The sequence below is a fragment of the Sander vitreus genome, chromosome 19 (genome assembly GCF_031162955.1).
Source record: "Sander vitreus isolate 19-12246 chromosome 19, sanVit1, whole genome shotgun sequence".
Classification (NCBI taxonomy): Eukaryota; Metazoa; Chordata; class Actinopteri; order Perciformes; family Percidae; genus Sander; species Sander vitreus.
Window position 1 is genome coordinate 1204284 of NC_135873.1, and position 13160 is coordinate 1217443.

Consider the following 13160-nt stretch of genomic DNA (forward strand, 5'->3'; position numbering starts at 1 on the left):
TTAAATTCTAATGTGTTTCCCGTCTGCTTGTTTCTGTTCGTCAGTGCTAAAAAAAAATCACGGAAACTTTGGGGGGCTTTTTTCTGTCCCAGAAACCGAGAGTCTAGTTTCACCTAATCCTAACCCATAAAGGTACATTAACAGAGCTTGCGAAGTTTCTCAGTTTCCCCAACAATCCCATGGGTCTTACGTAGGTAAATCAGTTGTTTGCAGGGTTCGAATTACGTGGGAGCCAGAGGATGAGCTCCTATGAAAGCAGTAAAATCATACACCTGTGGTCGTCTCTAAAAATCATCAGCACCATTATTTAAATCACAAATAAAGCAATTTTCCCAAACACACGGAGCTCTGAATCAGACCTGTGCGTCACTTAGTGTCCACTCTCGCTGTAACAATAGAGACGAGCAGCGGCACAGACCACGGAGCTGCTGCAGCGCGCCTTCCGTCCGTAGTCTGCGCAGCTTCAGATTTATAAAGGACGCGCTCTGCTGTGGAGATGCTGCGATACATGTGTCCCGTTTGTGCTTAGTGTATTTCTGCTGTAGTTTATGGTTTTCCACCTCCGATGTAGAGCAGCGTACAGCCACTCCCCTAAACCTTCTCTCATTCAGAGACCAGAGACCCAAACGGGGCTCGAGTCTGAGATCTACCGTATCACCAGAGCAATCACGTAATGCACAGCAGACTGTGGTGCTGGTGGATTGTTTTCTGAAATATATATATTCTTGTAGCAGCCTATTATCACTTTATTTTTCTCAAAATATCGACTTCTCCAAATCTCAGAGAACACAGATGAGATATATTTTGAATGTGCACAACGTTTTGAACATGAGCAGTAATATTGCTCAAACACATCTGAAATATTACAGTCCAGGGGTTTATTAATAAATTAAAATGAATTCATGTATCATTGAGGTGAATAATTGTCATATGCACATTTAAGGAGGTTACTTCCTCAACAAAAGACGCAAAAGAGTAAATGATGCTAGGCTACATGTGTGGTGACTCAGCTATAATTAGAAAAGTCGATCTACAGGAGAATAAATAGAATACAGAATGCATATATATATATATATATATATATATATATATATATATATATACTATATATATATATACTATACTATATACTATATATATATACTATATATATATATATACTATATATATATATACTATATATATAAATATATAGTATATATATATGTATATACAGTACAATACAGTATATATATATACTATATATATATACTATATATATATATATATATATATATATATATATATATATATATATATATATATATATATATATATATATATTGTACCATACATTTCGTGGCCGGCCGGAAGGAAAGGGGAGGGACTTCGCCTCTGTGTGTATTTCCGTCATTTCCGTCCGACGGGAAAAAAAACAAAACACACGACTAGCAAAATAGCTGTAATGAAACCGAACCTAAAAAGCTCAACTACCACCTAAATGACCATGTGTAGCATACAGGTTAGGCGGTGAGTTAGCTAACGATACGGGGAACTGATGTTGGGTAGCCAACCAGCCTTTTTACAACATGAATTTAAGAGGACTCTTTCAGGACTTCAATCCCAGGTACCTTTAGCTACGACCTAGCTAGCACTTTAGCTAACTGTGTCGCTGTTGTTGTTGTTGCGCTGTCTGCCGAAGGGAAAACATGCTGAAAAGTTTTTTTCATACGGGTGGAATAAAACACAGGTATTCCTCATAGCTGAACAGATAAAGTAATCTATAAAGTAAGTGTAAGTGCAGTGGTTAAAAGAAACGAAAAGAAGGTATCTGGCTAAACAAGGCCTAGCTAGCATGCTAGCTAAGATAACGCTAGGTTAATGTTATCTGCAAAATACGTTGACTGTAGCTTTTAAGTCCAAACCTCACGCATGTTTTCAGTGTCCATACTTAGCTTAATAATGCATGACACGTTGTTTTTAGGTTGCACATAACAATTAGCTACAGTTATGAATATCTTAATGAGATTTACAGGCCCTCAAGAGCAACGGTTCCCGGCTTAAAATAAAAGTGATAACTACTAAAACTGGCCAAAAGTTGTAATACTAAAAAACCAATTATGGATTCCTTTAATAATGGACGTAATAAATGGAGTACAATCCACCTGCAGGCATATATTCACATTTACATTATATTTACAAAAGGCTTCATAGTTAAATGATTTTTTTTTTTAAATCGTTAGATTACTGAGTAAGTAAGTTATCAAATAAATCTATAACTCTGAATCAGCAAATATGTTTAAAACATGTCTAATCTCTAATGGCATTTCTCTTATGTTGTTTATACATAAATAAGATTACAGAAGTGTTCAAAAATGAACCTCTTTTCATCCATTTATCTGATTTTCACATTCTAAGCCGTAGCCAAATACTTTTGTCTATTTATTTGAGTTGCACCCATGACTGATATTACCACCGTCTCCTTCTCAACCATCCTAACTTTCAAGTTGGTCTTTTTATATTATCCTATTGTTTTCCCAAATGTGGACACTGATTACAGCACATTTCAGTTATGCTTCTCTTTCTTCAATAATTGACATTTCACGTGCACACATTGTTTAAAAAAAAAGATGCTCCTTCAATACCTGTAACTGTCAGTACTCACAAGAATACGAACAGGCTGCTTCTTTACATTGACGTCAACGGTCAAACATGTCTCTCTCTCTCTCTCTTCCCTGTTGCAGTAAGTTCCTGATCTACTCCTGTCTGCTTCTCTTCTCCGTGTTGCTCTCCTTGAGGCTGGATGGAGTCATCCAGTGGAGCTACTGGGCTGTGTTCACCCCGATATGGCTGTGGAAGCTGTTGGTCATCATTGGGGCCTCTGTGGGCACTGGAGTCTGGGCACACAACCCCCAGTACAGGTAGACTCTCTCACACATTAACGTGGGCTGCACAATACTGTCCAGCACATGGAATTGTTTACTTAATTATGCATTTAGTGTACATGTACGAAGTATGCATGTCATTAGTAGGGGTGGGTATCATTCCGAAATTTTCGACACCTCTTCCTGATACCAATACCTTTTTTCCCGATACCAATTTTTATAAAATAAAATAAAATCTGTTTTAATAAAAAATACATTACAACATTACACATTATGAAACAAATCCTTTTTCTTCCACTAATGTGACGCACACTGTAGTCAAGCCTCTCAAAACACAACACTCAGACACACTGGGTGGGAATCTTGGGAATCGCTGGTCCCACGATTCAATTCGATTACAAATATCCTTTTCAAGATTTGAATCAGTTCAATATCGCGATGTGTCATAACCTCAATATGATCATATATTGCTACAAATGGTTTTCATTGACAAATTCAATGATATATATATATATATATATATATATATATGAACGCCCCTTTTTTATTGTCTGCTCTTAAAAAATACACTTCCTGAATGTAACGGAACGGTCTGAACAAAGCAGACACAAAATTAACAAGTTACATCTGTAGGCAATAATTGATTATGATCTGTCATTGCATCAATGCAGAATCGTCCACGTCTGCATCACAGTGCATCGATGCAATGATTAATTTCAATGCGCCTAAACACACACACACACCCTGAGTCCGTTTCTGTGTACGTAACGTAGAGTTTTTCCTGCATGCCTCTATGACCTGTAATATGAGACAGCCAATCACCAACATTATTAGATGTTGGTACAAGCATGCCGTGTGCTCATTGGCTAACTGAAGCTGATGAGATTTTGAGCTGGAGAGATGCCAGTTCACCTCCTGGGCACTGCCAAGGTGCTCTTGAGCAAGGCACTGAACCCCCAACTGCTCAGGGCGCTCCTCCAAGGAGCAGCACCCTCATTCTGACATCTCTCCATTAGTTTGTAGCATGTATAGGTCCGAGCATGTTTGTAATTCAGGCCTGTGTTTAATGTGTGTGCAACTGTACTAACTAATTTCCCGAGGGATAAATGAAAGGCATTCTTCTTCTAAAAAAGCGATATTAGAATACTGATTATATGTTTATATTATAATCTTTATGCCTTTATTGTGTGTGATTGTGTCTGTTTGGTTAGCGTGCAGCATGACATTTCATCGCAGGAATCATCAGTGTCAGTATGGATGAACCATATGATGGTTTGATCTTAATGTATTCTCTCTTAGGGCCGAAGGGGAGACATGTGTGGAGTTCAAGGCCATGCTGATCGCAGTTGGGCTCCACGTCCTGCTGCTGATGTTCGAGGTCTTAGTGTGCGACCGTGTGGCGAGGGGAAATTACTTCTGGCTTCTCGTCTTCATGCCTCTCTTCTTCGTGTCGCCCGTCTCAGTAGCAGCCTGCGTCTGGGGGTTCAGACACGACCGCTCGCTCGAGGTAAAGGGTACACTGAGACCAGAGTAGGAAATCAATGCTAAGTCACGGCCAAACACAATTGCAACTGTGGCCAGATGGTGTGAGTTTGTCTGGAGAGGGACAGGGACTACTCATATACAGGCACAAAGATTAACATTGGGACTGGAGTTGAATATTTTATTTTTCCCAGTATGAAGAGTATGTTTTATGTAGGGCAGCATACCGTTAAAAAATTCTCAATAGCGGTACGGATACCGTGTATTCTATACTGGTTCTTAAACAAAAATGTTTTCCAGACCAATTTTATAAATCTATTTTAGAGAGCTTACAAACCAACCAGACGGCCGACCGTCGGCAGAAAAGCCAGTCGGACTGATCAGTCGGGTCCCCGAGGTCCAAAAAAATGCCTCAAAACACACTGAGCCGGCGCCGACTTGAGCGTGCGCGAAACGTAATACGTCTCCATAGCAGCAGGCGGCGCTTCTCTGTATTGTTTCCCAGAAAATGAAAACTGGCAGCTGATTGGACGAACACGTCACGTGGGTCTTCACAGCCAGACTGTCACGGCGGCTCGTTCAGAATACAATCTCATATTGTACTAAAATAGTTCACCGAAACGTGTTTCTGAACACATTTTAAGCGAGAAATAGGCCGTGCAGTTGCTGAATCTGTCTTCATCTCAGATCGACAAAGTTTAAAAGATTTTCGTCAGATTTTGAGAGGCTCATCCTAATCCTAATCTAAGAATCTTTACTTTTCATCTTGTTTACATCTACATGTATGTGACGCACACTGTAGTCAAGCCTATCAAAATGTAACAACACACACACACACACACACACACACACACGAGTCGTCTCTGTGCATAACGTAGTGTTTTTCCTGCATGTCTCTACGACGTGTAGCCAGCCAATCACCAGCACTATTAGATCTTTGTAGAAGCATGCTGCATGCTTTATTGGCTCACTGACGCTGGTGAGATTTACTCCTTTAGGTATTGAACTTTGGTTTTGAATGACGAAGCATTTTTCGATACTACAGAGGCAATTTGATCGTGTCTAAAAAGTATCTAAGCACGGTACTCAGCCCTAGTTTAAAGAATGCTTTGTTGTGCAAGTGAGGAGAATAATTTGCCAATTTGACGTGTCAGGGTTTGATGCACTAGTCACAGTGAACACTGTAATCCCTTTAGTTCCCCACACAAGACAACATTTGACCAAGTTAGCTGTTACATTTCTGTGTCCTCGCCCATGTTCAGACATTTATTTCCGAAAATATCAAAGAAAGTGATAGGTTTGAAAAACAAGTATAGTGCTGATATTTTGTTTGCTTTTTCTCTCAGCTGGAGGTGTTGTGTTCAGTTAACATTCTTCAGTTCATCTTCATCGCCCTGAGGCTCGACAGGATCATCAACTGGCCTTGGCTGGTGAGATACACAAACACAGAGTAGATCATCAGAGATTGCCCAGTGTTTTTATTTCACACACTTTAATTCCATGTATCCATTATTATGTTATGCTTTCACAGGATGGGGTGTTTTTTTGTTATTCTCCAACCATGCGTTAAAGTTTAAGGTGACAACATTGTCCTTACCTTCATCTATTTTAAGAATTGTGTGTGTCTGTGCGCTGCAGGTGGTGTGTGTCCCACTGTGGATCCTGATGTCCTTCCTGTGCCTTGTTGTCCTCTACTACATCATCTGGTCTGTCCTCTTCCTGCGCTCCATTGACATCATCGCCGAGCAACGGCGGACTCACATCACCATGGCAATCAGCTGGATGGCCATCGTCGTGCCCCTCCTCACCTTTGAGGTGAGTTGTCACTACTAAAATTAATTACCTTTGGTGTGTTGTATTTCATTTGTTTAAGCCTGTTTAAGACAGGAAATAGTCTGTTAGGTATTGAAGATACGTCTTCTGTTTAGGCATTTTTTAAAACCTAAATTACACCTTTTCAGGTAGTTAACTGTTATCTCCAAACACTAATTTGATAATCACAATTATCTATCAAACCAAAGTGCTATAATAATAATAATAATAATAATAATAATAATAGAACTAGCCTGCCCTCTACTGGCTGAATACAGTCCTTTTTTAAAAGTCGATTCAAACGGCATACAGGATGTTCTGGAAATTATAAATACCTTTATGGCTTAATTTTGGAGAAAATGTGAAAGAAAATCAAAAAAGTACCAAACTAGATTTCCTCGTGTCTATGGAGATTCATTTATGCATCCAGATAATGCTAGTTTCAACAAAGCTTTAATTTAAAAACACCGGATTAAAAATATATGAAATACAAGACGTTTCAGTGTTCATCTTAACACCTTCATCAGTGGCTTAGTGTGCACAGGAAGTAACTCTGGCCTTAATACACAAGGCAGTTACATGATCTCATGGCATGAAGTCACATGACTGCTAAGATGTAGTCCATTTTTAGGCTCGTTCTAGATGAGCCAGGTCTGCGCAGAATCGATCACCGCCGATCGCCGCCCAATGCATGCCGGTTAGATTTGCGTCCGACTTGATCCCGACTCGCTCTGACGTCACGCACACGTGGGCAACGATAACCTCACGAGATCAAGGCGGCCGCAGTTCTGAGACGCAGGCAGCGCAGTTGCTCTCCACCGACTGCAAGACCCAGGCGGACACAGTGCATGCTGGGAAACGCCGGCCTCTCAGCTGATCTAACAGCCGATTGGTTCAGAATCGACTCAACATGATACGGTTTTATATCAACTTTTTATTGATTTTGAATTGGAGGGATTTTAACTGTGCTACTTGTCTGATTTAAAGGCTTATTCTGTACAAACCACATGTTGTGTGGCTGATAGTTACGTTTAGAAGTCTGTTCAGATTACGGATCATCTACAGTGTGTTGTTAATTAAAATCAGCAACAGATCGCATGTCGAGCATTTTAACAGCTACTCTGTCATAATAAAAACAACTGGAGACTGTGTACAAGCTGATATATGGGTCTGATAACATTTTATTAAATCTGAATCGGACCACAGTGTTTCTGTCACTTCCTGTTCAGCCTGAAGGCTGCTGGAAGCATCTGGAAACTGATCCGACTTTCGACAGCATATTTATTTGTCACTGCCCTTTGCAGATGTAACGATTCAATTTAATTTTGGGATCATTTAAAAATCTGTATTTGATTATCACCATCTCAGGCAGTGATTGAGAATACTTAGACATACCTCCTGCATGTGTGTTCACATTTACGCACAACTTTGCACCAGTTTGCTGCACGCATGTTTGCCTCCCAATGACAGCCTTTGACTCATATCCTGTCTCTCTTCAGATCCTTCTGGTGCACAAGCTGGACGGCCACAACAGCCTGAGCTACGTGTGTGTGTTCGTCCCCCTCTGGCTCTCCCTGCTCACACTCATGGCCACCACGTTTGGCCAGAAGGGAGGAAACCACTGTAAGTATTTAAAGCCAGTAATGGGCTACGGGCTGCTACATGTCTCCACTGCTTCTGTGTACAGTAGAACTATTTGTTTTATAACTTTACCTTCATGTAGCGTTTTGTAAAACCTTACTATCTACAGTATTGATCAACTCATTTGCATCTTGTTGACCGAGCCGAAGCTTCTGATGTTTAACTACTTTTCAGCTCAGAGTATATACTTATACTGCTATATACCTATACGTTTACTTATATCATGCAGAAAGCTTTGGTTGTCAATTCTAGGGCAGCAACTAACAATTCTTTTTTTATTATTGACCAACGCCGGTAGGTGACAGTACAAACTTTGAATTTAAACGATTTCTTCACAATGTCTGAGTTGAAAACGCATCTTGTTGTCACGTAAGGGCCCTGTTCATGTTGCACAGACATTTTAATTGCATTTGTGTCTGTTAAGAGGCACAAAGGCACTCTTTATAAGATGCCCTGACAACTGGCATTTTAGCTAACTGGGAGCTCTGGGCGTAGCTGCAGCAACTCCAGTTTGCTAGCACCTATTTTGCTCGTTTTTTTTCTCCTATTGACAGTACTCGGAGATATATAGCAATCAAGATTCAGGTAAAAATCGGCCGGAATTCTCCTTTAAAAATGGTTACTTGGTTGTCAAAATAGTAAATGTTTCTGTCAGTACGTTCAGCTCGGCCAACGTAGTGATGTCTTCAAATGATTATTTTGGTTGTTTGTTTTTGCAAAAGCAAAAAAAACCAAAAGATTGGTTTTGTATAACATTTGAGAAGTTGGAACCAGCAAGTTATGTTTTATTGTCACATAATCATACAAAGTCAAACTTAAGGTGAAATTCTCGAATGTCATACACTTCTTGTGCACCTATGGTAGATGGCAAGTACCAACGATTATTGTTTCTGCGCCATTGCCTCTGTCCTGATCTTTCTTTTTAGGGTGGTTTGGCATCCGTAAGGACTTCTGCCACTTCCTGTTGGAGCTCCTCCCCTTCCTGCGAGAGTACGGTAACGTGTCCTACGACCTCCAACGCAGCGAGGACCCCGAGGCGGCCGAGGATCTGCCCATCCCCGAACCGCCACCAAAGATTGCCCCGATGTTCCACAAGAAGACCGGCGTGGTGATCACACAGAGCCCCGGGAAATACTTTGTCCCGCCGCCCAAACTCTGCATCGACATGCCTGACTAACTGTGTATCAGAGCGGAAGGGGGCTGCTGTACTGATGTGTTCAAGTCGTGGAGCCAAAACAGCAGAGGACACTGTGTTTGTGTTTTGGTTTTACTGAAGGATTTGGTCCCCTCGCCGAAACTCTGCATTAGCATGGCAGCCGAGAGTGACACACTAGAGCCAATATGGTGATGGAACACTAATGGATCCATTAAAGTAAAGACTGCCCTGCCTAACTCTGTCGAGGATTGAATCATGGAACCAAAAGGACTTCTTTGTTTGTTTTTTTTATCCGTAGGTGAAGTTTCACTGTGTTGCTTACTCCCAGTTTTATCCATTTTATGATGGACATTTTGGGGGAAATTGACAACAGAATTGTCTCCGATTCACTTGGATCTAAATATTTAGGTTGACACGAACGATGACACAAGAGCTGGATCTGCGTAGCCTTGAATATTTGACTCGGTAACAGCAGTTGATCATTGATTCAGACAAAGCTAAAGCCAAGATGGCGCTCGTCTTGCTTTAAGATGGGGCCCATTGGAGAGACTAGCTTGAATTTGGGATCTTTTTTTTCTCCTGTTTCCACTTTTGACCATGCAGGTGGAGAAACAAAAGGGAGGTGGAGTTAAAAGAGAGGTTCAGCTTTTTTTTTCAGGTTCCTGGTCCAATATCTGCACGCCCATATGTATACGGAAAGAGTCAATACCTTCGCCAAGGCGGTTATGTTCTTCGTCTCGGTTTGTTTCTGTCCGTCTGTCAGCAAGATTATGGAACAACTGTTCTCCTGATTTTCATGAAACTTAGGCTCTTCCTTTGCCACACCCTTCCACCATACATTTTGGAGGGGATCCGAATCATGTTGCGGATACACAAATATTTTTTCACTTTCAACATTGTGGGGCATTTGTGCTGCATTCAATTTAATTTATATTGTCAAATCATAACAGATGTTATCACAGGACTCTTTACAGATACAGAGTAGGTCTAGACATCACTTCACACTTCAATTTACAGAGACCCAGCAATCCAACAATTCAACTCTGAGCAATAAAAAAACAACACATCTTCTTTGTAGCGTTGATGTTTCCACATTACGACCTTACGCTCACGGACACACTATAGTTGGACTTCCCAACTCGGAAAATGGGACCATCCGAGGAGCTTGTGAACGCACCATTGGCCTTGGCGGAGGTCTGCTGGTCTCTGTAATCATTCCTTCTGTTCATACCGGCTGTGTAGGGATTCCTGCCGTCCTTCATACCAACTCCAGTGTTTCCCACAGATTAGAAAGCAATTTGTGTTGGGTCGGCCCGTGTCACAGTGGGGATTGGGGGGGGGGGGGGGGGTACTTTTAACAATCAAGTATCAAAAACTAAGGAGGACACGCTGTTGGATGTTGTCCTCCTCTCCTACTTCAAAATCTCTCTCTGTCTCTCTGACCCTGTCTTTCACTGGTTGGAGCCTGAAAATATCGTAAACAAACTAATAACATAACTAATTCCACTGGTCGGACTGATACCTCCGGTTCAGGCTGGTCCTCATCCTCAACACGTGCCTTTTTCAGTCACGGAAAATACTTTTCAATACTCATCTGGATTGAACATTTAGTGTAAGAGTAAAACGTGACATAACATTATTTATAATATGTTTATTTGATTCACAGCTACTACATATAGTGTTTTGACCTCGACAACCCAACTGCATTTTACCGCAAACTTGCGACGAGTTAACTTTCTAAAGCAGGCGCAATCGCTTGTTTGCTGAGTCGGGTCGGTGATTGTGAATGTGTGATTGTGTAAAGGTGTTCACTAGATAGATACCAACCTTTAGTGGACTTGTGAATTTCGCCAGCCGTCTTCTCTCCTTTATGGAGACAGACGCTGTGTGCACGGTGGGCTCGATGGTGTTTTAAGCCTCCAACGTCGCCTTACAGGCAGCTAACCCTCACCTTAACACTAACATAACTTCTTTGACATAATCATTGCCGCGCTGCATGAAAGGCGACGTTGGGGGCTAAAAACACCAAACACCGCACTGTGGGAGGAGCTGTGTGTGTGTGTGTGTGTGTGTGTGTGTGTGTGTGTGTGTGTGTGTGTGTGTGTGAGCAAGAACACAAGTGACAGAGAAACGGAGGAGAGCAGGGAAAGGAAATGCAGAAGAACGTGTTTTTAAATAGTTAAAAAAAAAAAAACTAAACGCAATGTGCGGCGCCCGGTGCTGATAGTGCGGCGCACCGCCGCACATTAGTCTGTGGGAAACACTGAACTCAAGATATGTTGGGGAAAAAATTCACCGTTTGTTAAAAAGTGCAGCAAGTATGAAATTTCCTCTGTGTTTCATCAGAGAGTGTTTCCATGTGAGGCTGCTCAGAATATGCCAACACAAAGGGGATTTCATACTAAAACAGTTATAACTCAGACTGCTGAAGTCTCCCATTAGCTTCAGCCCAACGTTAGAATGCATATCTGCACAGAACCAAAACTGTGGATTTCATCCCCCATCTCTTGCATTGCACCAGTATGGACAGGCTGCATTATTACAGTGACTCTTTCAATGTGCATTTGTCATGCAAATATTGTTTTAAAAATATACCTGAAAAGAAATTGAACCTTTAAAAGAGAACAATGGAAAAAGCACTTTGTTAATCAGTTTTTTGTATTCCGTGTGTGTGTGTGTGTGTGTGTGTGTCTGTGTGTGTCTGTGTGTCTGTGTGTCTGTGTGTCTGTGTGTGTGTGTGAGAATAACATAAGTCACATTAGGGACCAGAGTGGAGATGGCAGGGTTAAAGACCGGGGGAGGGGAGGAATATTTGCAAACAATCATCCACATCTGTTTCAATTCATCTTGTAGTACAATCTGTGCTGAGAGTCAACATATTTAATGAAGACAGTGGGTACACAAAAATAAGATTATCATGGTGTTTTTAGTGATCGTCCACGTTTTCTGTGATTCAAAAACTTAACGAATGTGGCAAATACTGTACCTCCCATATGGGACTGATGATGTGCATCATTGTATTGTCATTTAGCAGCTTTCACGCTATTCTTGTAGCATACTGTAGAAAATTAAAGAGCTTGGCTGTGCCCCTTTTCGTGCACCAAAGCTAGGCATTGTCAATACCTACACATATCCGCTTTACCTGGCTCAAGCTATAACAAATTGCAAATACTTTTTTTTTTTTTTTTAATCCAGATCTAATAAGTAGAGAGTATAACTCCCTATGTGTGTGCACATTGCCATATTTCCTCAAGTTATGAAGTTACTCAGAAAAGCAAAAACAATCATCCCCATTTCTTTTCTTTTTTTTGTTGGATAACCTGATTGCTGGAGTGTCCAGCATGCTGTGTGTATTTTTTTCTACATGTATCTTTTCCATTAAATTGGTCTGATTTACTCCCTACACTCTTCCTTTTATGCTGCAGGTAAAACTACCTAGATAACTGGATTCCAATCCACCAGTATGTCAAAAAAACTATATAGCTATGCCATTAAAATGTTATAAAAAAAAAAAGACAGTATTGTAAATCAAAACGTAAAGTCATAGTATAGTATGTCGGAAAAGTCATAGTCGGTATGTCGGGAAAAAAAAGTCATAATCGTTACACATCGTAAAAAGTGGAAAAAAATGATGTTAAAAAAAAGTCATGGTACAGTATGTAGAAAAAAGTCAGTGTAGTATAAAAGTCATGAAAAAGTCGTATATCAAGTCAAAAAAAAGTCGTACGTCGACAAAAAGGAACAAAGTCATAGTATAGCATGTCGAAAAAAATCAGTGTAGTATGTTGAAAATATTTTTAAAAAAAAGTCATATAGTATGTCGAATTTTCTTTTTTATTTAGAAAGTCATAGTTTAGTATGTCGAATTTTCTTTTTTTTAAAAGTCATAGTATAGCATATAGAAAAAGAGGAAAAAAAGTCTTAGTATAGTTTGTCGAAAAAATTCATGATATAGCATGTCAGAAAAAGGGGAAGTCATAGTATAGCATGGCATAAAAGTGGAAAAAAAAGTCAGTGTAGTATGTAGAATTTTTTTTTTTTTTTTAAAAGTCATAATATAGTATGTTGAAAAAAGTCATAGTATAGTATGTTAAAAAAAAGTCATAGTATAGCATATTGAAAAAGAGAGGAAAAAAAGTCAGTTTGTCGAAAAAATTGGGAAAAAAAGTTATAATATAGCATGTCAAAAAATTGAAAAAAGTCAT

General features: G+C 40.2%; 1 protein-coding gene across 1 annotated transcript; it reads left to right on the forward strand.

Moving 5' to 3' along the window:
• Positions 1 to 1392: 1392 nt before the first annotated feature.
• On the forward strand, positions 1393 to 12351 carry tmem185 (transmembrane protein 185). The gene is made up of 7 exons (XM_078275709.1): positions 1393 to 1606; positions 2724 to 2900; positions 4164 to 4371; positions 5693 to 5776; positions 5985 to 6161; positions 7658 to 7781; positions 8726 to 12351. Exons 1-7 carry the CDS (start codon positions 1569 to 1571, stop codon positions 8974 to 8976), a joined length of 1059 nt encoding a protein of 352 aa, XP_078131835.1. The 5' UTR covers positions 1393 to 1568; the 3' UTR covers positions 8977 to 12351.
• Positions 12352 to 13160: the final 809 nt, after the last annotated feature.